Source organism: Anomaloglossus baeobatrachus, chromosome 5 (assembly GCF_048569485.1).
Source record: "Anomaloglossus baeobatrachus isolate aAnoBae1 chromosome 5, aAnoBae1.hap1, whole genome shotgun sequence".
In the NCBI taxonomy this organism is placed as follows: Eukaryota; Metazoa; Chordata; class Amphibia; order Anura; family Aromobatidae; genus Anomaloglossus; species Anomaloglossus baeobatrachus.
In genome coordinates this window covers 410,054,811-410,078,662 of record NC_134357.1, presented here as the reverse complement: position 1 = coordinate 410,078,662, position 23,852 = coordinate 410,054,811, and the positions used below count along the sequence as shown (strand labels likewise).

The following is a 23,852-nucleotide window of genomic DNA, read 5'->3' as shown; positions in this document are numbered from 1 at the left end:
CCCCACCTTGACAGACTTGCGTCCGTCGTGACTACTTCCCAGGATGGGGGTAGGAAGGATTTCCCCTTCGATAATGAAGTGGGAAGAAGCCACCACCGAAGGGAAGCTTTGGTCGCCTGAGAGAGGGAGACGGTCCTGTCGAGGGACGTCGGTTTCCTGTCCCATTTGCGTAGGATGTCCCATTGAAGAGGACGCAGGTGAAACTGCGCGAAAGGGACTGCTTCCATTGCTGCCACCATCTTCCCCAGGAAGTGCATGAGGCGCCTCAAGGGGTGTGACTGGCCTTGAAGGAGAGATTGTACCCCTGTCTGTAGTGACCGCTGCTTGATCAGCGGAAGCTTCACTATCGCTGAGAGGGTATGAAACTCCATGCCAAGGTATGTGAGCGATTGGGCCGGTGTCAGATTTGACTTTGGAAAATTGATGATCCACCCGAAACTCTGGAGAGTCTCCAGGGTAGCGTCGAGGCTGTGTTGGCATGCCTCTTGAGAGGGTGCCTTGATCAACAGATCGTCCAAGTACGGGATCACCGAGTGACCCTGAGAATGGAGGACCGCTACTACAGTAGCCATAACCTTGGTGAAAACCCGTGGGGCTGTTGCCATGCCGAATGGCAGTGCCACGAACTGCAGGTGTTCGTTTCCTATGGCGAAGCGCAAGAAGCGCTGGTGCTCTGGGGCAATCGGAACGTGGAGATAAGCATCTTTGATATCGATCGATGCAAGGAAATCTCCTTGGGACATTGAGGCGATGACGGAGCGAAGGGATTCCATCCGGAACCGTCTGGTCTTTACGTGTTTGTTGAGAAGTTTCAGGTCTAGGACAGGACGGAAAGACCCGTCCTTCTTTGGGACCACAAACAAGTTGGAGTAAAAACCGTGGCCCTGTTGATGAAGAGGAACAGGGACCACCACTCCTTCTGCCTTCAGATTGCCCAGCGTCTGCAGAAGAGCCTCGGCTCTCTCGGGAGGCGGAGAAGACCTGAAGAATCGAGTCGGGGGACGAGAGATGAACTCTATCTTGTAACCGTGAGACAGAATGTCTCTCACCCAGCGGTCTTTTATTTGTGGCAGCCAGGCGTCGCAAAAGCGGGAGAGCCTGCCACCGACCGAGGATGCTACTAGAGGAGGTCGAAAGTCATGAGGAAGCCGCCTTGTTAGCGGTGCCTCCAATGTTCTTTTTAGGACGTGACTTAGACCGCCATGCATCAGAGTTCCTTTGTTTTTTCTGAGACCTTTTGGACGAGGAGAATTGGGACCTGCCCGCGCCCCGAAAGGACCGAAACCTCGCCTGCCCTCTCCTCTGTTGGGGAATGTTCTGTTTGGGCTGGGGTAAGGATGTATCCTTTCCCTTGGATTGTTTGATGATTTCATCCAGACGCTCGCCAAACAGCCTGTCGCCAGAAATTGGCAAACTGGTTAAGCGCTTTTTTGGAAGCAGAATCTGCCTTCCATTCCCGTAGCCACAAGCCCGGCGGAGTACCACCGAATTGGCGGTCGCCACCGCCGTACGGCTCACAGAGTCCAGGACAGCATTAATAGCGTAAGACGCAATTGCCGAGGTCTGGGTGGTAATGGATGCCACTTGTGGCGCGGCCGTGCAAGTGGCTGCTTCAATTTGCGCTTGACCTGCTGAGATAGCTTGCAGCGCCCATACGGCTGCGAATGCTGGGGCAAAAGAAGCTCCGATAGCTTCATAGATGGATTTCAACCAGAGCTCCATCTGCCTGTCAGTGGCATCTTTGAGCGAGGCCCCATCTTCCACTGCAAGTATGGATCTAGCCGCCAGTCTGGAGATTGGAGGATCCACTTTGGGACATTGAGTCCAACCTTTAACCACGTCCGGGGGGAAAGGATAACGTGTATCCTTAAGGCGCTTAGAAAAACGCTTATCTGGACAAGCATGGTGATTCTGGATTGCCTCTCTGAAATCAGAGTGGTCTAGAAACATACTCTGTGTCCGCTTGAGAAACCTGAAACGAAATTTCTCCTGCTGAGAAGCTGACTCCTCCGCCGGAGGGGCTGAGGGAGAAATATCCAGCAACTGATGGATGGACGCAATAAGATCGTTTACTATGGCGTCCCCGTCTGGAGTATTAAGATTGAGAGCGCTCTCAGGATCAGAATCCTGATCAGCTGTCTCCGCATCATCAACCAAAGATTCCCCCCGCTGAGACCCTAAACAATATGATGTCGAGGGAAATTCTAAGCGAGCCCGCTTAGTCAATCTGGGGCTGGGGTCTAAGTCAGAACCCTCAGACTGGGATGTAGGAAATACCCCGGGAGGACATTGTTGGTCCAACTGAGGGGGGCCCGGGAACAACGATTCAACAGGGTCCCGTTGCTGAGATACCGGCCTGGACTGCAAGGCTTCTAGTATCTTAGCCATAGTCTCAGAGAGTTTAGCAAACTCAGTCCCCGTCACCTGGACAGTGTCAACAGGTGTCTCCCCCTGGGCCCCTCTTAGCATAGGCTCCGGCTGAAGAAGTGGCACAGGGGTCGAACACTGCACACAATGAGGGTCAGTGGAACCTGCCGGTAGTGGGGTCTTACAAGCGGCGCAGGCAGCATAATAAGCCTGTGTTTTGGCACCCCTGCCTTTTGTGGGCGCCATGCTATAGTTTTCCTTGAGTTACACAAAAGGGTATATAGCCAGAATGCACTGTGCTCATACAGTGTAAAGTATATATGATACACAAATAATGTACCAATACACTACAGCACCATGGGGCTAGCACCAACAGGTGCTGCTTACCAGCCGCCTAAAGCGGTTGTGAGGCCACCAGAGACCGTGTCTGGGTCTCCCAGGACTTGTCCCTCTTCTGCAGCGTCGGTGGAGCTGACAGGAATGGCTGCGGCGTCCTGACGAGATGAGGGAGCAGTGGGCGTGGCCGAGAAAGAGCGCGAACTGGTGCTCACACCGTGCACAGTGAGGGGGGTGGAGTATGTAAATCATACTCCAGCCCTCAGAGCTGCTCGCTCCGTGCAGCGTCCCGCCCTTCCCCCTGCCTGTCAGGGCTGAGGGCGGGAGAAAAGTAAACTAGGCCGCAAGGAAGCTGGCGAACTACAAGTCCCAGCCGCGCCGCAGTGTCCCATGGCAGCAGCGGTTAGTGCGGTAGCCCTTACATATAAACACACTCAGCGACGCTGAGTGTGTAATGGCACATATAGACCCGGTCAGCGCCGCGGTCCCCGGTGCACTAGCACACCCAGCAAAGCTGAGGTGATGCCGTGCGCGGTCCCCACAGGGATACAGAGTACCTCCAAGATGCAGGGCCATGTCCCTGAACGATACTCGGCTCCTATCCATCAGGCTCCACAGGAGTTGTGGATGGAGCACGGTCTCAGTGCCTGGAGACCGGTAAGATCCCACTTCACCCAGAGCCCAGAGGGGGATGGGGAAGGAAAGCAGCATGTGGGCTCCAGCCTCCATACCCGCAATGGATACCTCAACCTTAACAACACCGCCGACAAGAGTGGGGTGAGAAGGGAGCATGCTGGGGGCCCTATATGGGCCCACTTTTCTTCCATCCGACATAGTCAGCAGCTGCTGCTGACCAATCTGTGGAGCTGTGCTGTGCGTGTCTGACCTCCTTCGCACAAAGCAAAAACTGAGCAGCCCGTGGGAGCACGGGGGGTGTATAGGCAGAAGGGGAGGGGCCTAACACTTTTAAGTGTAGTACTTTGTGCGGCCTCCGGAGGCATAGCCTATACACCCCAATTGTCTGGGTCTCCCAATAGAGCGAAAAAGAAAGGGAAAATTAAGTAGGGTTTCTTAACGTCCGTGATATCATAAACACCCGTTAAGAGGCGTCCCCCTTTAAAGCTGCATGTGGCGGAGACAGGTTATACGCAGGAGCGCTCTGTAATAAACCCACCTGCAAGGATGGCTTTGTGCGCCTGAAATTCCTGGCCGGCCACGCACAGGCAGCAGTCCGTGAAGCGAGAGTTCTCCCATAGCCCTCCGAGCTCATCGGCCAGACGACATTCTGGAACTTTCACCATGTTCATTGTGTTCTGGCCAGAAATGTTTACAGAATCCTGAACCACGCTGACCTAGGGGGCAAAACACAGATTAGAGCATTCATTCCATCGTCCCTGTGTAAAAGGGTCCTACGAGGGCTGTGCAAGCCCCCTATAACGAAGACGTTAGAGTATAATATACTGTGCTTTGTGGTTCAATGAGCCGCCATATTCAAGATCTCTGCTTGCTGCCAGTGAGTAGCACATTTACTGTTATACCTAGAGACTAAACCCCCTCCTCCTCCCCCCTGCCCCCCCCCCAAAAAAAAAAAAAAATCAGGCACAATCCAGTGTAAAAACTGATGCAATGGATCAAACGAAAAAAACGGATCAGTTGCATTCGTTTTTTCCATCAGTTCCTTCAGTTTTTTGGACGGATCCGTTGTGCCACTGAGCATGCTCAGTAGCAAAAAAAACGAAATCCGTCGCTGTAATGCGTTGTATGCCGCATTAAGAGGCATCTGGCGCCCATAGGCTTTCATTGTAAAACACGCCGGATGGCTCCGGTGCAGTTTTTAGCTGGGGACAAAAAAAAAGTTTCATTCTGCGGTCTTTCCGGCCGCCGGGCAAGCAAATTTTGCCGGATCCGGCGAAAACCGGATAGAACGCAAAGCCATGCAGCACAATCCGGAGCTAATGCAAGTTTATAAGGAAAAAAACGGATACTGCTGCAGCAGACACTGGATCCGTTTTTTCTGCAAAGCGCCGGATTGTGCCTGACGGTGAACACTGGATGTGTGAAAGCAGCCTTATTAGTCCAATGCCTTCTTTCAGCACTCAAGGTAGCAGAACATTTCTTTTGCGCTGTTTTGGCTACTTCACCTACTGAAGGTGTTACACGGACCATTCTGCTTTAAAGGTTATGCCTATAGGACAGGGGGTAATGTACGGATTGCTGTGACGATCAGTGATCCTAAGAGACTGGGAGCCATGCTCTACAGAGGCCCGTCTGGAATGCCCATGCTCGACCTCCGCTCCATTCATCGTCTACAGTACTGGCAGATAGCGGAGCCCTGTTCTCAGCTTCCTCATGCAGTCCCATAGAGTTATTCAGTTACAATCTTCAGAATGACCCTTTAAATACAATTGTATCCAGTGTAGGAAATCATCTGTGTGTTCACCAGCCTGGGCTCCAATATAACACTGATACATTGTGACAATTATCAGGACAGGAGAAAGCTGCGGAGGATTGTACAGGCTGGATACATTATAACAAAGCTTCAGGGAGAGAAGAAGTTGGCCTGTACCAGTTTTCAGCTTCTGAATATACACACATTTTCTTATTCACAGCACCAACTGTCATGTATCTCGGTACAGTGAAAATCTGTATTCTCTAAACACAGATTTAGCTTGAGATTGACGAATTAGCCCAGGAGGAGAAACATGCTAAGTTTCTTATTTTCACATGTACTAATGATTTATGAAAAATAATAACACGATGGTTACTCTTTAATCCCTTCATGGCCTATGATGTACCGGTACGTCTGTCCCTTTAATGCGGGCTTGCATGTTTGCCCGCACATGTTGGCAGATCTGATCAGCAAACACGTGCAGGTGGATCTCCGATCCACACACTCCTGTTAGCTAATTAAATCCCACAGTCAAACTTTAACAGGATTAAACATGTGGTGGCAGGAAGCACGCCATTCCCCACCCCCATCGGCAGGGCAGAAACGTGATCACGGGTTGCCGATGGATTGTCATGACAGCTGGGGAAAAGGGATGGGGGGGGGGGGTAGTCAGCTGATGACCCCTGTGTCTGTCATGACGTAGTTCCTGTGAATGTTGGCTGAGCGCTGCCACTCACAGGAGATCAGAACTTCTGCTGTACAAAGCGGTGCTTACTCCAGAATTGGTTATTCTTTCTATAGGGTTAGAAGAATATGAGAAAAAGTATAGATACATCGTCTGTCACATTTTCTTAGTTATTAAGAATTTATTAGCAGCCAACTGGAGAGAAGAAAGAATCCCATCTATTTCAGAAGTTACGGACAGGGTTTCAGCTCATAATTTATATGAGTATAATATTGCGTTAAAAGAAAAAAATTATCAAAGATATAAAATAAGATGGTCTCTTTGGTCCCAGAAATACATGCCAAACCTTGTTTTGAATTAGTTCCTTGACACTATCTAAATAATATAAATGTAATATGTTATTTCCGAATGTGTTTATATACTGTGCTAAATGAATATGAGTTTATAATCTTGCTTGACTTTCAAACTTAACGAATTACCTCAACGTCTTCCTCCTTCCCTTTCTCCTCCCCCTTTATATTCCCTAACTCCTTCCATTCCCACTTCCCCTCCAATACCCCTTCCCATCCACTTTTAGCCTACCCTTTCTTCCCTTCCTCTTCCCCTTCTTTGTTATTTCAACAATATTTTTAAGAATGCATTTTAAATACTTCAATTACCCCCTCCCCTGTTATTGTAAACCCCTTAAAATGTAATAAAGTATACAAAGCGGTGCTGAAGACTCTCTCTGTACAGTAGAAACCAGAAGCGATCGGAAAGTGCAGGCATAAAGTCCCCTAAGGTGATCAGAAAAATATAAAAAAAAAAAAAAAACACACCACACAACAGAGCAAATCACCCCTCTCTTGCTCCATTAAAAATACAGAAAAAAAATTATATATACAGTATATTATATATGCCGGCGTATAAGACGACTGGGCGTATAAGACGACCCCCAACTTCTGCCCTAAAAATATAGAATTTGGGATATACTCACTGTATAAGACTACCCCGCTCCCAAATGAAAAAAAGTCTGCTTTGATTGCAACATGTTAATTTTAATTCCGCGAGAGCCGTACAATATGTTTTTAAAGGGCCATTGACAGATCAATCGCTCCAATGTTCACTTAGTACAGCAAGGAATGCTCCTCCCTGCTGTATAAAGCCACAACTGGACTGAAACAATGGTACTACACTCTGCTACAAACAGACAAACACACACAACTCTGCTACAAACAGACAAACACATACAACTCTGCTACATACAGACAAACACATACAACTCTGCTACATACAGACAAACACATACAACTCTGCTACATACAGACAAACACACACAACTCTGCTACATACAGACAAACACACACAACTCTGCTACATGCAGACAAACACATACAACTCTGCTACATACAGACAAACACATACAACTCTGCTACATACAGACAAATACACACAACTCTGCTGCTCTGTGGGGCCTGCACCCGCGGCTCGGCGGGTACAGCACCCGCGGCATCGGCGGGGGGGCATTGGCAGGGCATACATCTGGGGGGTTAGAAGCAGCTCACCGGGGCCCATAATGGGGAGGCGGGGAGGGCATTTACCCGATTAGGTCACGGTGGAGAGGGGGCCCACACAGCGCCGGACAGAAGCTCGCCTCCTTCATCTGTGGGACTGAGAAGGCGGTAGCTCCGCCCACAGATGAAATTCAAAACAGGATGTCTGCGCGCCTTAAAGTGACGGCTCCGCAGATTGCTGCCGAGGACTGCGGTCCCCGGAACTCGGCCGGGGGCAGCAGAACTATAAAAGGCGAGTGGGCCCCGGCCAAGGGACAGGAGAACTGACGAGGCCGAGTGGGCCCCCCCGGCTCTCCAGGGCCCCGGCATTTGCCCATAGACAGGTAGGAGCCCTGTCTGCGAGCGAGATACGGCCATCAAAAGAGCCATATCTGGCTCGCGAGTCATAGGTTCCCGACCCCTGCTGTATGATATATACCGTATTTTTCGCTTTATAAGACGCACCTGATTATAAGACGCACCCCCAAATTTGGTGAAGGAAAAGAGAATTTTTTTTTTTTTATGTTAAATGGGGTCCATCTTATAATGCCAGTGTCCCTCTAACAAATCATATAGGGTATATGTCCCTCATAGCCCCCCATCCTAAAATTAGCCCCCTTAATCTGGATATGGCCCCCTTATATTGAATATAGCCCCCTTGTGATGGCACACATTCCCCTGTGCTGCCTATGGTCCCCTATGGATTGCACACGTTCCCGTGTTAGATAACGCCCCCATGCTGCTGCCCATGGCCCCTATAGATCGCACAAGTCCCCCTGTGTTAGATATCGCCCCCATAGTGCTGCCCATGGCCCCTATAGATCGCACAAGTCCCCCTGTGTTAGATATCGCCCCCATAGTGCTGCCCATGGCCCCTATATAGATCGCACAAGTCCCCCTGTGTTAGATATCGCCCCCATAGTGCTGCCCATGGCCCCTATAGATCGCACAAGTCCCCCTGTGTCAGATATGGCCCCTAGGCTGCTGCCCATAGTAAAATAAAACCCTCTTTCCTTATCTCCTCCAGCGCTGAGCTCTCTCCTGTCTCCCTCCGTGCTTCTGTTCTTCCACTTCCTGGTTCTCAGTGTGGTCATGTGATCGGCACAGCAGGCTGAGCTCTCTGCCTGATCACAGTGGAAGCAGGGACACGGGGAGAAACGCTGCAGGGGTAAGGAAAGCTTTTTTATTTTAGAATGAGCAGCAGCCTGGGGGCCAAATCTAACACAGGGGTGGGCATGTGCGATCACACTGGGACGCAGGCTCATATAATATGCACCGCTGCCCCAGCCCCTCACTGCGTGCGATTTCAGCACCATTGGAGATGGACAGCGGCTGTGCATATTATATGAGCGGGTGCAAAGGCTGCAGCCCGCAGCGTTCCCCTGTGCTCCAGAGCTGCTGCCCCCACCTCCCCTGGACGCTGCAGTGTACATATATATATACACACACACACACACCCCCCCCCCGTATATCCGGCGTATAAGACGACCCCCCACTGTAGCCATTATTTTAAGGGGGTAAAAAGTCGTCTTATACGCCAGTATATACGGTATAATATATATATATATATATATATTTTACACACACACTATAATATACATATATCTATATCTCACACACGCATTTGGTGTGCCTGATCTATCAAAATATTAATCTCATTAAAAGGGTGTAATGAGAAGAAAAAAATTAATAAACAAAAAATTCCAAAATTACATTTTTTGGGTCGCCGCAACATTACAATAAAATGTAATAAGAGGCGATCAAAACATCACATCTACACAAAAATAAATAAAAACCATCAGCTGAAGACACAAAAAATAAGCCGACACTGAACCCCAGTTCTCAAAAGAAGGGAATTTTGTTTACTTACCGTAAATTCCTTTTCTTCTAGCTCCAATTGGGAGACCCAGACAGTGGGTGTATAGCTACTGCCCTCTGGAGGCCGCACAAAGAACTACACTTAAAAGTGTAAGGCCCCTCCCCTTCTGGCTATACACCCTCCCGTAGGAGTACAGATTCCTCAGTTTTAGTACCAAAGCAAGAAGGAGGAAAGCCAATAACAGTTTCAAAAACAAATTCAATCCGATAACACGATCGGAGAACTTAAGAAACAACATGAACAACATGTGCACCCGAAAAAACGAAACCCTAAGAACAAATAGGGCGGGTGCTGGGTCTCCCAATTGGAGCTAGAAGAAAAGAAATTTACGGTAAGTAAACAAAATTCCCTTCTTCTTTTTCGCTCCTAATTGGGAGACCCAGACAGTGGGACGTCCAAAAGCAGTCCCTGGGTGGGTAAAAAGATACCACATGAACGGGCTGTCAGACAGCCTCTTCCTACAGGTGGGCCACCGCCGCCTGAAGGACCCGTCTACCTAGGCTGGCATCTGCCGAAGCGTAGGTATGCACTTGATAGTGTTTGGTAAACGTGTGCAGACTCGACCAGGTAGCCGCCTGGCACACTTGCTGAGCCGTAGCCTGATGCCGTAATGCCCAGGACGCACCCACGGCTCTGGTAGAATGGGCCTTCAGTCCAGATGGAATCGGAAGCCCAGCAGAACGGTATGTGTGAAGAATTGGTTCCTTGATCCACCGCGCCAGGGTGGATTTGGAAGCTTGCGATCCCTTATGCTGACCAGCGACTAGGACAAAGAGCGCATCCGAACGGCGTAGAGCCGCCGTGCGAGAAATGTAAATCCTGAGTGCTCTCACCAGGTCCAATGAAAACTGGGACCTTGTTGTTGTGCCGTGACGCCATCAGATCGACGTCCGGCGTCCCCCAGCGGCAACAGATCTGCTGAAACACGTCCGGGTGAAGTGACCATTCTCCTGCGTCCATGCCCTGGCGACTGAGAAAGTCTGCTTCCCAGTTTTCCACGCCTGGGATGATGACAAACTCCTTGGAGAAACGTGCGTACTTTAGAAAGCTGTGCCAAGCGCTTCTGAAAGAATACGGATAGCGCGGAGACTTGACCCTTAAGAGAGCTAAGCGACAAACCTTTTTCCAACCCAGACAGTTATCAGCGCGGCCGCCGTAAAAGCGCGGGCCGCGCTGAAGTCCCCGGCGCACCACAAGTGCCAGCCGCGCCGCAGTCCCAGCGGCCGGCGCGACCGTTTCCCGCTAGTGTGCCTGCTTCAGCGAAGCTGAATGAGGCCTGGCACAAGCGCCGTAGCGCTGATGTCCCCCGGCGCACTACAACACCCAGCAAGCTGCGGTGTGAGCGCCTGCACGGGGACACAGAGTACCTTGAGGATGCAGGGCCATGTCCCTGATGTACTCCGCTCCATCCAGCATCTTCTCCAGGGGCTGTAGATGGAGCACGGTCTCAGTGCCTGGAGACCGGTAAATCCCACTTCACCCAGAGCCCTGTAAAAAGGGATGGGGAAGGAATCAGCATGTGGGCTCCTGCCGCCGTACCCGCAATGGGTACCTCAACCTTACAAACACCTCCGACATACAGTGGGGTGAGAAGGGAGCATGCTGGGGACACTATATGTGTCCTCTTTTCTTCCATCCGATATAGTCAGCAGCTACTGCTGACTAAAAACAATGGAGCTATGCGTGCGTGTCTGACCTCCTGCGCACAAAGCTAAAACTGAGGAATCTGTACTCCTACGGGAGGGTGTATAGCCAGAAGGGGAGGGGCCTTACACTTTTAAGTGTAGTTCTTTGTGCGGCCTCCAGAGGGCAGTAGCTATACACCCACTGTCTGGGTCTCCCAATTAGGAGCGAAAAAGAAAATGAGAATGCTACGGGTCTTGGAAAATGGCGACAAAAGCACAAATTCTATTATTTGACAAATTTTTCATTTTTTTTTTCACCACTTAAAATAAAAAAAAAAACAAAAAACAAAAAACAAAAAACAAAAAACAAACCTATCCATGTTACATTGCCAGGTCACTTTTACCATATAGTGGACGTGGTAAAAACCAAAAATTGTGGAATTGCATGTTTTTTTGCAATTTCACCGCACCTGGATTTTTTTTCCCCCTTTTCCAGTACAATATGGGGTAGAATGAATGGTATCATTCAAAAGTACAACTTGTTCAAAAAACAAGCCCTCGTATAGCTATATTGACGGAAAAATTTGAGTCATGGCTCTTGGAAGAAGTAGAGAAAAAAACAAAAACGAAAAATTGCCGGGTGGTGAAGGGGTTAAATAATATTTGCATAAAATTAAATCCATAGAATGGTTTTTCTACTTCTGCCAATCCCTTGTTAGACAAGTGTCCTGACAGTATGCACATATTAGGTGGTCCTGATGTGAGACCCCCAAGCTGTAGTCTGTAGGGGAAGCTGTAGATGGATTCCCCTGCAGTGCCACTGGAAAAACATTGAAGAATTACTTGAGGAGTTCCCACTGTAAGAAGCCTTCACTCCATTTTACCCGAAAGCAGTCTCCAATCAAGGGTCCGTGTATAACACAATTCCATACCTCACAAAATAGAGTCAACTTGTCATCAGGGAGCAATCCATTGGCCTCGTCAAGCAAGAAATCCCTACGAATAAACTTCTTAAAGCCCCAATCCTTGCCCTGGACAAAGCGGTATGCCCGCTGGCTCTCTGGAAGAGAACACACGCATGGTGACATCAGGGCCCGGGGAGAACGACAAGGAGAACACGGAGAGGAACATATGTGCCACATACCCATTGCCTTGGTCTCTTCCCCTTTGGCATTGAGGATGGAAAATTTAAATTTGGCGCGGACCTCGCTCTTTGGACAACTGACTAGGAGCAGATAGAGCGATAAATAGTCCTTACTCTCTTCATCCAAACCTTTAGGATTGACTCGTAGGCACCTGCAAATAAAGGGGACAATGCATTAAAATGCTCCAGGGAACATCAAGAGGTAATCTAAGTTTATACAAGCGACATGTCATCCTGGTGATAATGGCGGGTTCTAGTAATCACACATGGAACCCCTGATTGTAAACCGCTGCGAAATATGATGGCGCTACAAAAATAAACTTTATTAACCCCCAGTAATCACACATAGATACTGGTTAGTGGGGACCCCAGGTCCAACCCCCAGTAATCACACATGGATACCGATGATTGTGGGGGTCCCCCCCAAGTCCAAACCCCAGTAATCACACATGGATACTGGTGATCGAGTGTGTGCCCTGGGTCAACCCCAGTAATCACACATGGATACTCATGATCGTGGGGATAGCCCCATCAAATTCCCAATAATCCCACTTGAATAGTGTGTTCAATTCCAGACGATCCCTTTACTCCCCTAAAGACTGAACAATTTCAGCCTAGAAGAGCAGAACAATTTCTCAATTTTCTCTTGCCCTCCAGCTGTATGCTGTTTTCTTTGGAACGTATAAATGAGTACATCATTTTAAAGGGTAACTAAGCATTTGGAAAGTTTTTACCTTTTTATTGGCTTTATCATTACAAGCAGTTAGGTGTTGGTCCAGGTCCTGAGACCACCCCCCGATTGCTGAATAACCCCACCAGAGGGGCACAGCTTAGTAGATGGCAGGGACCAGCTCCTGCCCAATTGTGCTCACACCCTGGAGTACAGATTCAATAGGGAGCATAGGCTAACTCCCACTAAGCTGTGTACTTCTCTAGGGAGGGGGGGTTTCAGTAATAGGTGGGGGTCTCAGGACCTGGACCACCACAGATTTGCTTGTAATGTAATTACAAAGGCAATGAAAGGTGTAAAAACATTAGAAGGGTTTGCTGTAGAAGAATGCATATATAGTATTCAAGATTTTGTGACTAAGGCCGGGGCCACACGGGGATTACTGCGATCCCCTCGCATGACACTCAGCCCTTGCTGGCAGTACAGCACAGCCGAGTGCTATGCGAGGGTCCCTGCGACTGAGATCAGACTGTGCGAGCGGACCTCAGCTGCGGGGGCGGGCCAACTCTGCGGAGGGGAGGGCGGGATTTATCTCCCTCTCTCCTCCGTAGCCGGCTATTGCCATTCTCGCACTGCACTTGTGGTACACCGGTGTACTGTACAGTGCGATTTTTCTCTCGCACCATAGACTTGAATGGGTGCGAGAGAAAGGGTCTCGCATTACAGTCGCAGCATGCTGCGATTATTTTCTGAGCCCTAATCGGACCGAGAAAACGATCGCTCATGTGCGCTGACACACAGGCTAATATTGGTCCGAGTGGAATGCGATTTTTTAATTGCACTCCACTCGCACCGAATTTCATGCCGTGTCTTAGGCCTAATAATTAAAGGGAACCTGTCAGGTCCCGTATGCCTTGTAACCTACAAGCATACACCTTCCTACCCATCCATGTGTTGTAATATTGTGTAAAATTAATTCATAAAAAAAAAACAAAACATTTTATAAACTTACGTGTTCCCTATGTAAATGAGCAGAGGAAATAGTCCCCAGGGCATCGCTTCGCCCCGTCTAGTTTGCCCTCTTTCTGTGGATTTACATATTTACATGAGCACCGTCAGCTCCTGGAAATCCCGCGCATGCGCACTTCTCATTCGCGCTTCTCATTCGCGCAGCCTTCTTAGCCTGGTGTTTGCTTGCCAGCTTTAGACGCGCTCTGCGCTTGGTCGGAGGCACATGAGCCTTCAGGATCATGTGCAGTGTGCTTGTGAAGGCAAACAGCATACACCTGGCTAAGGCTGCGCGAAGGAGAAGCACGCTCGTGCTAGATTCCAGGAGCTGATGGTGACGTCACTCATGTAAATCCATGGTGTCACAACCACAGGAGCATGATACCACGGAAAAGGGCAAACTAGCCGGGGCGATGCGACACCCAGGGGGACTAGTCCCTCTGCTCATTTACAGAGGGAACACGTTAGTTATAAAATGTATTTTTATAAATTCATTTTACACCATATTACAACACTGGGATGGGTAGGAAAGGTTTCTAGGCCACACATCACCATGCTTGTAGGTTACAAGGCATATGGGACCTGACAGGTTCAACTTGTAGGCATGGCCCTCAAATGCATCATTGGTATTCCCACCAAACAGCATCTCAGTCCGTCCCCGACTTTCAATGCTGTCAGTTGTGGGATTCATAGGACACAGCCGGGAGCAGAGGTGTGAGTCTGACAGCCATTGTGCCCCTCCTGATGGCAAGGGCACGCCAAGACTAAGATGCATTGCCTACTGTCACGGAAGCCACAAGACAACATGAGTACCTTGAATGTTACTTATGTAAATACTAAGGCACCGTCCTTTTTTTCCCACTTTGTGAGGGGAAACATACTGATACATTTTTATTACGCTCACTTATATTCCAATCATATTAAACACCAAATTTACACACACCACTGTCCCCATTGGGGCTCACAATCTAAATTCCCTATCAGTACGTCTTTGGAGTGTGGGAGGAAATGGGAGAACTCGGAGGAAACCCACGCAAACACGGGAGAACATGCAAACTCCTTGCAGATGTTATCCTTGGGGGTTTGACCGCAGAACTGCAAAGTAACCACTGAGCCACGTGCTGGTGGCCATTTAAAACATAATTTGGGGTATTGTCATTCCTAGTTGTTTGTCACTGCAGAATCCTTAAGGTTGTAAAAAGGCCGTGCTCTTACCATTTTAGTTTATCATTGGCTCCGGATGAGAACGTGGAGCTTTTTATCACCTCGCCCATCTCCTCCCGGCAGAAGCTGAAATTATTGATTGTCCACATGTATGAAAACTTCACAACTTTTATCTGTGGTGGGAAATACAAGAGAACAATTACAATCTGTAGGATGTGTGGATCCGTAGTCTGAGCCGCTTTCTGTTATATGGTCGGTAGAACAGGGTAACTCACCTGAGTATAACACCAGCTTTCAGCCACGGGACCACTGGACATCTCAGCCGGGGGAGGGGGACTTGGAACTCGCGACATCGCCAGCTTGGAAGCGTTTGTGAAGCGGAGGAAGGAGCCCAAAGGGCCTTCTCCTGATAAGAGACAAACAATCTTTAGGGCTCATACATCTGGCCACATATCAGTTTTCTACATACATGAAATGTAGCACACAATATGGCGGATATTCTACCATTAATCCAGAGATATTAAGTCTATGTGCCCACGGTAGCTCGCACCTGAGGATATATCCGCAGGTACGGCCGCAGGTTTCCCGCAGCAGCTCCCCGGAATCTGCAGCTATCCATAGCTGCGGGATGCTAGCGAAATATCTGCGGTAAACCTGCGGACATTCATGCGGCTTACCTGCGGACGTCCCGGCCTCTATCTCCATAGTGGAGGGCCGGGATTTCCGCAGGAATAATTGACATGCAGTTACGTGCGGCACATCCACAGCATATTCCGCAGCCGCACATACCGCAGCATGGACACAGACACTCCCCATATCCCATAGGATAACATGGGGAGCGTCTGTACTTGCTAAAACCTGCGGATTTATCTAGAAAATCCAGATAAATCTGCACGTTTTCCGTGGCAAAATCCGCAAGTGCGAGCTCCCGTGGGCACAGGGCCAAACAGGGTTGTACTGCACCTCTTATTTCCACATTGCACGCCAGGAGGGAGAGCAGCCAAGGCGGCCATTGTGGACATGTGCGATTTTCAGCACCAGATGTGGAAATGCAATGTGTAGCCTAACGTCTCTGAAATGTAATGAAGGTATATAGGACCCCAGCCATAGGGTTTTCTCTGGAGAGGTGACCACCATTGATGGAGGGGTTGTTATGTTTGGCAGAGGATTGTCATCTTCAGTCATCTTCTCACAGGAGAGGTAAAGACAAATAAAGTGCATTACACTTGATGGACTTTCTTAAAGGGGCAGTCCAGCTGTGCTCACTATATTGGGAGGAGCGTGTGGCCAGTGACGGGCAGGCCATGTGAGACTAGTCTCTTGCTTCTGTTGTATTCTAATGAATAGTCATCTGTAGCCGTGATATTGCTGGCCCCGATTGCCTCCAGATACAGAAATAGTATTCTAACTGTCCACGTGAAGCAATCAGGAACCAAAAGCGGTGCAGAGCTCAACCACAGATCCTCTATTCAAGGTATCATTAGGGGAATCAGAACCTGAAGTGTTGAGCCCCCGTCCACCTTACATTGGGCAGGATTATCCATTCCCTCCCACCGCCAACAAAGGAGACGAGGCGGACATGATGTCACCTACCGGTTGTCATCAGGTCTTGTGGACGTCCAGACAGGTATCACCCTCCTGCCCTAGTAATTAAAATAGGACATGTGCATGATACCTGCTGCCCGCGCAGAAGACCTGGCATAATGTTGCCGGTGTCTCTCGCCTCCGGAGGCAAAGCTGCTGGACAACCCCTTTAACTCACCTTTCAGTACCGTAGAAAACGCAGAGCAGTCGCCGAATAAGCAATTGCTGACGATTAAATTCCAACCCAAATTGTTGATGTCAGTAACCTAAAGAGAAATAAAAAGCAGAATTCATAAGTCTCAGGGACTGCGGAGGTGAAAGTCACGCACTGAGCGCACGCAGAACCGCACTGAGCACACGCAGAACCGCACTGAGCGCACGCAGAACCGCATCCTATCAGCGCCGCAGTAAAGGCTGTATCGCCACTGCCATCGGCCCAATGGTCGGGGGACCCTGGCGGCTTTACGCACTGCTCACGTGGGCTGGACGCAGTCCAACATATCATATAATCATCTATGATGGAGACGGGGCGCTGCGGGGGAGGGGACGGACACCGATCTAAGGAGGATTAAACATCACAGAAATTAGAATAAAAAAGTGAGATTAAATATGAAATAAGGAAGGGAAAGTGTCATTTGTGGAGCACACGGCGGCGTCCTCGGTCACACATCCACCGGCCACGCTCCTGTATACATCCTATATACCGCACACAGCACAGATCACCAGGGCACAGCAGATCACCAGTGACACACAGCACTCAGCCACTCTACCTCTGTCCTGACAGTGTTATCTCACTGCTGATCACCCACAGGAAGTCTTCATTCCATGTATTAAGCAGCTGTCAGTTCCTGGTTCGTAGCCCCTCCCCCTTCAGGTTCCCAGGGGCCCCAATTGACTCCTCTTCGAGCTACGAGGTACCAATACCCCGGAAACCGGCAGCTCCCCCTAGTGACCACTGCTCAACAGCCCCTAGAGCCTCAACAGGCAGGGCAGCTCATAATGTGGCAGCATATGGGGAGCAAGGAATGCTCACTATCTGGCAAGAGAGAAACCCTGCAGAGCTGCACTGCGCAGGCGTAAGCCGATAGGCGGTAAAGCGCCGGCGCAGATGATCATAGCTCTTTCCTCCATATGGGAAATAGTAGACGCTACGCAAGCGCAGTTCAAACTAAAAATGAAGGGGAAAGGCGCCTGCGTAGTAAGAACTCTGAAGGGGCATGCGTGATACCGTACGAAGATGTAAATGGCACATGCGCATTACAAGTGCATGGGGAGGTACCTACCAATAACCAAGCTGTAGTACAAAATCATTGTTAACCAGGTTATCGCGAGCGACCGGTTAGCGGTTAGGTTCTCCGCACAGCGATAATTGCAGTCCCCATATTATAGAAACGGGACGTAGAACCCTGGTGACGTCATCGCGCACCCTATTCGGGCCCTGTAAAGGGAAGCTGCGCATGCGCGGCAACTTTGCTCAGCCCCCCCCCTGTAAGTTACCAATGTAACAGACTCGTTCTGGTGACTTCATCACAAGTCAGAGATGTGTGGTCATGGCCAGCCAGTGCTGGAGAGCTGAGCAGGGCAGGAAGGCGGCGTGTTATGGAGAATCCTCTAATAGGGGACGAGAGACATCTGTAATGGAGAATCAGCTGCTCTAATAAGGGAAGAGACATCTGTAATGGAGAATCAGCTCAGGCTCCTCTAATAGAGGACGAGAGACATCTAGTATCATAGTATAGTAACGGGGTGCCAGGGGTGCCTCGGGGATTGTAGTCGTGGCCCCCTCTGCTAGGCTTACCCCTGGCTCCACCGTCACTATCGGGACAGGAGATGTCTTGGTGGGGCAGATTGTGGTGGTGCAGATGTCGTCCGACGTACAAACACTTTCCAGGCATGATTCGGTGCAAACAAAAGGCATTCTTTATTACACAGTTCTTCACACAACCGGCAGTTAGATGACACTTCACACTTCCTTTAGCTGGCGGGGAAAGCCTGCCCTGACGTCTCCTCCAGTGGGGATGTGCCGGCTAATCCTCTTCACCTGGCTCCCACTACGGCTACCCACAGACCGGACCCACACCGGTACCGCTTCGCACTTTGAGGTTCCGCCCACTCCTTTTCTCTCCGGCTTTCCTTTTATCCAGCTCCCACACTCTGCCCCTGCTCTGCTTCTTCTCTCCCGTCCCGGACTGCCTGCTTACTCCCACTTTTTCCTCCACCTCTTTTTCTCTCCCTCCCCTTCATCTTCATCTTGCCGGCTCCCCCTACCACTTGTTTCTGTGAGACAGCCGTCCCACCCGGCCACTAGGGGAACCCACTAAAACAGTGCATTAACAATAAAAACATTTTTATTAAACAACATCAACATTGCGGGCTTCTTTGTAAGGGGTCTGCCCACCCCTTACAGTATCATAGTATCATAGTATCATAGTTTTTAAGGTTGAAGGGAGACTCTAAGTCCATCTAGTTCAACCCGTAGCCTAACATGTTGATCCAGAGGAAGGCAAAAAACCCCCAATGTGGCAAACAAGTTCCAATGGGGAAAAAATTTCCTTCCTGACTCCACATCCGGCAATCAGACTAGTTCCCTGGATCAACACCCTGTCATAAAATCTAATATACATAACTGGCAATATTATATTTTTCAAGAAAGGCATCCAGGCTCTGCTTAAATGTTGGTAGTGAATCACTCATTACAACATCATGCGGCAGAGAGTTGCATAGTCTCACTGCTCGTACAGTAAAGAATCCTCGTCTGTGATTATGATTAAACCTTCTTTCCTCAAGACGTAGCGGATGCCCCCGTGTTCCAGTCGCAGGCCTAGGTGTAAAGAGATCTTTGGTAAGGTCTCTGTACTGTCCCCTCATATGTTTATACATTGTGATTAGATCCCCCCTAAGCCTTCGTTTTTCAAGACTAAATAACCCCAAGTTTAATAACCTGTCTTGGTATTGCAGCCCACCCATTCCTCTAATAATCTTGGTGGCTCTTCTCTGCACCCTCTCCAGTTCAGCTATGTCCTTCTTATATATCGGTGACCAGAATTGTACACAGTATTCTATGTGCGGTCGCACTAGTGACTTGTACAGAGGTAGAAGTATATTTTTTTCATGAACACTTATACCTCTTTTAATACATCCCATTATTTTATTAGCCCTGGCAGCAGTTGCCTGACACTGTCCACTAAAGTGAAGTTTACCATCCACCCATACACCCAAGTCTTTTTCTGTGTCTGTTTTACCCAGTGTTCTACAATTAAGTACATAATCATAAATGTTATTTCCTCTACCCAAGTGCATGACCTTACATTTATCTACATTAAACTTCAATTGCCACTTCTCAGCCCAATCCTCCAATTTACATAAATCTCCCTGTAATATAAAATTATCCTCCTCTGTATTGATTACCCTGCAGAGTTTAGTATCATCTGCAAATATTGAAATTCTACTCCGCATGCCCCCAACAAGGTCATTTATAAATATGTTGAAAAGAAGCGGGCCCAATACTGACCCCTGTGGTACCCCACTATGAACTGAGACCCAGTCCGAGTACGTACCATTAATAACCACCCTTTGTTTCCTATCACTGAGCCAGTTTTTAACCCAGTTACACATATTTTCCCCTATCCCCATTATTCTCATTTTATGTACCAACCTTTTGTGTGGCACCGTATCAAAAGCTTTTGAAAAGTCCATATACACAACATCCACTGCATTTCCCTGGTCCAGGCTTGAACTTACCTCTTCATAGAAGCTGATCAAATTAGTTTGACAGGATCGATCCCTCATAAACCCATGTTGATACTCTGTCATAAGGTTATTTTTCTTGAGATACTCCAGTATAGCATCTCTCAAGAAACCCTCAAGGATTTTACCAACCGTAGAGGTTAAACTTACCGGCCTATAATTTCCCGGCTCAGTTTTTGTCCCCTTTTTGAATATTAGCACCACATTTGCTATGCGCCAGTCCTGCGGTACCGACCCTGTTATTAAGGAATCTGAGAAGATTAAAAATAATGGTCTATCTATCACAGAACTCAATTCCTGTAGTACTCTGGGGTGTATGCCATCCGGGCCCGGAGATTTGTCAACCTTAGTGATTTCGAGGCGGCGGCGTACCTCCTGCTGGGTTAAGCAGGTAATATTCAAGGGTGAATTTATAGTATCACTGGTCATGTCATCTGCCATGGCATTTTCTTGTCATTCAGCAGGTTGGCTTTACCCTCATCCCCTTCCACCATTTCACCAAGACTATTGTTAAGGGGGCCAACACTATCGCTTTTCAGTTTTTTACTGTTTATGTAGTTAAAGAATATTTTAGGATTATTTTTACTTTCTCTCGCAATGAGTCTCTCTGTCTCAAACTTAGCTAACTTAATTTGCTTTTTACATATTTTATTTAATTTTCTATAATTATATAATGCCTCATCACTACCTACCCTATTTAATTCTTTTAAGGCTTTCTGTTTTTCTTTTATTGCTTCCCTTACAGCTCTATTTAGCCATAGGGGTTTCCTCCTATTTCTAGCATGTTTGTTCCCATAGGGTATATTTTCTGCACAAGCCCTATTCAGGATGCTCATAAAAGTCTCCCATTTGCTTTGTGTACTTTTATTACTTAGTACATCATCCCAGTTTATTGCACTAAGATCATCTCTCAACCGTTTAAAATTTGCTTTCCTGAAGTTTAGTGTCCTTGTAGCCCCTCTACTAGACATCTTACTAAAGAATACATGAAAACTTATTATTTTGTGATCACTATTCCCCAAGTAACCCCCAACTTGTATATTTGATATGCGGTCTGGCCTATTGGTTAGTACAAGGTCTAGTAGTGCTCCCCCTCTTGTGGGGTCCTGTACCATTTGTGAAAGGTAATTATCTTTCATTGTTATCAAAAATCTATTTCCTTTGCTGGAACTGCAAGTTTCTGTTCCCCAATTTATATCAGGATAGTTAAAGTCCCCCATAATAATTACCTCTCCGAGACTCGCTGCTTTATCAATTTGCTTTATGAGGAGATTCTCTACCTCTTCCATAATATTCGGCGTCTTATAACACACCCCTATCAGTATTTTATTATTCATTCTCCCCCCCTTATCTCCACCCATAGGGACTCTACATTCTCAGTACCCTCACATATGTTGTCACGCAGGATGGGTTTTAAGGATGATTTTACATATAGACACACACCTCCCCCTCGCTTATTTGTACGGTCATTCCTGAATAGGCTATAACCCTGTAAATTAACAGCCCAGCCATAGCTCTCATCCAGCCATGTCTCTGATATCCCCACTATATCATAATTTTCTTCCAACAATATTAATTCTAATTCCTCCTCCTTATTTGTGAGGCTTCGGGCATTAGTGTACATGCACGTTACGTATGACTCTGTACCTGTATTCCTGCTTACTGTATTAACTGTCCTAACCCTTCCCCCCCGTACCACCCCCAATTTCATTACTTGTGCCCTGGTCACTATCTGCACTACATTCCCCTTCTATAAAGTGAATACCCTCGCCCCCCATTCCTAGTTTAAACACTCCTCCAACCTTCTAGCCATTTTCTCTCATCTGTAATGGAGAATCAGCTCAGGCTCCTCTAATAGAGGACGAGAGACATCTGTAATGGAGAACCAGCTCAGGCACCTCTAATAGAGGACGAGAGACATCTGTAATGGAGAATCAGCTCAGGCACCTCTAATGGAGGACGAGAGACATGTGTAATGGAGAATGAGCTCAGGCACCTCTAATAGAGGACGAGAGACATCTGTAATGGAGAATCAGCTCAGGCACCTCTAATAGAGGACGAAAGACATCTGTAATGGAGAATCAGCTCAGGCTCCTCTAATACAGGACGAGAGACGTCTGTAATGGAGAATCAGCTCAGGCACCTCTAATAGAGGACGAGAGACATCTGTAATGGAGAATCAGCTCAGGCACCCCCAATAGACGATGAGAAACGTCTGTAATGGAGAATCAGCTCACGCACGTCCAATAGAGGACGAGAGACGTCTGTAATGGAGAATCAGCTAGGGCACTTCTAATAGAGGACAAGAGACGTCTGTAATGGAGAATCAGCTCAGGCACCTCTAATAGGGGACGAGAGACGTCTGTAATGGAGAATCAGCTCCTCTAATAGGGGACGAGAGACGTCTAATGGAGAATCAGCTCAGGCTCCTCTAATAGAGGACGAGAGACGTCTGTAATGGAGAATCAGCTAGGGCACTTTTAATAGAGGACAAGAGACGTCTGTAATGGAGAATCAGCTCAGGCACCTCTAATAGAGGATGAGAGACGTCTGTAATGGAGAATCAGCTCAGGCACCTCTAATAGGGGACGAGAGACGTCTGTAATGGAGAATCAGCTCCTCTAATAGGGGACGAGAGACGTCTGTAATGGAGAATCAGCTCAGGCTCCTCTAATAGAGGACGAGAGATGTCTGTAATGGAGAATCAGCTAGGGCACTTTTAATAGAGGATGAGAGACGTCTGTAATGGAGAATCAGCTCAGGCACGTCCAATAGAGGACGAGAGACGTGTGTAATGGAGAATCAGCTGGGGCACTTCTAATAGAGGACAAGAGACGTCTGTAATGGAGAATCAGCTCAGGCACCTCTAATAGGAGACGAGAGACGTCTGTAATGGAGAATCAGCTTCTCTAATAGGGGACGAGAGACGTCTGTAATGGAGAATCAGCTAGGGCACTTTTAATAGAGGACAAGAGACGTCTGTAATGGAGAATCAGCTCAGGCACCTCTAATAGAGGACAAGAGACGTCTGTAATGGAGAATCAGCTCAGGCACTTCTAATAGAGGACAAGAGACGTCTGTAATGGAGAATCAGCTCAGGCACTTCTAATAGAAGACGAGAGACGTCTGTAATGGAGAATCAGCTCAGGCACTTCTAATAGAGGACAAGAGACATCTGTAATGGAGAATCAGCTCAGGCACTTCTAATAGAGGACAAGAGACGTCTGTAATGGAGAATCAGCTCAGGCACTTCTAATAGGGGACGAGAAACATCTGTAATGGAGAATCAGCTAAAGCTCCTCTAATAGAGGACGAGAGACATCTGTAATGGAGAATCAGCTCAGGCACCTCTAATAGAGGACGAGAGACGTCTGTAATGGAGAATCAGCTCAGGCACCTCTAGTAAAGGACGAGAGACATCTGTAATGGAGAATCAGCTCAGGCACGTCTAATAGAGGACAAGAGACGTCTGTAATGGAGAATCAGCTCAGGCACTTCTAATAGAGGACGAGAGATATCTGTAATGTAGAATCAGCTCAGGCACCTCTAATAGAGGACGAGAGACAAATGTAATGGAGAATCAGCTCAGGCACTTCTAATAGAAGACGAGAGACGTCTGTAATGGAGAATCAGCTCAGGCACTTCTAATAGGGGACGAGAGACGTCTGTAATGGAGAATCAGCTCAGGCTCCTCTAATAGGGGACAAGAGACGTCTGTAATG

The 23,852-nt window shown here is 48.2% G+C and overlaps 1 protein-coding gene across 1 annotated transcript in view; it reads right to left on the bottom strand.

Moving 5' to 3' along the window:
* SPOP (speckle type BTB/POZ protein) overlaps positions 1-17,515 on the bottom strand; it is a 49,724-nt gene extending 32,209 nt beyond the window's left edge. The window contains exons 1-7 of the mRNA XM_075347717.1: positions 17,154-17,515; positions 16,562-16,649; positions 15,075-15,205; positions 14,851-14,972; positions 11,958-12,109; positions 11,746-11,873; positions 3,878-4,055 (exon numbers count right to left, since the gene is read on the bottom strand). Coding sequence (XP_075203832.1) covers positions 3,878-4,055; positions 11,746-11,873; positions 11,958-12,109; positions 14,851-14,972; positions 15,075-15,152 — 658 coding nt within the window. The 5' untranslated portion in view covers positions 15,153-15,205; positions 16,562-16,649; positions 17,154-17,515. The remainder of the gene's footprint in view (positions 1-3,877; positions 4,056-11,745; positions 11,874-11,957; positions 12,110-14,850; positions 14,973-15,074; positions 15,206-16,561; positions 16,650-17,153) is intronic.
* Positions 17,516-23,852: the final 6,337 nt, after the last annotated feature.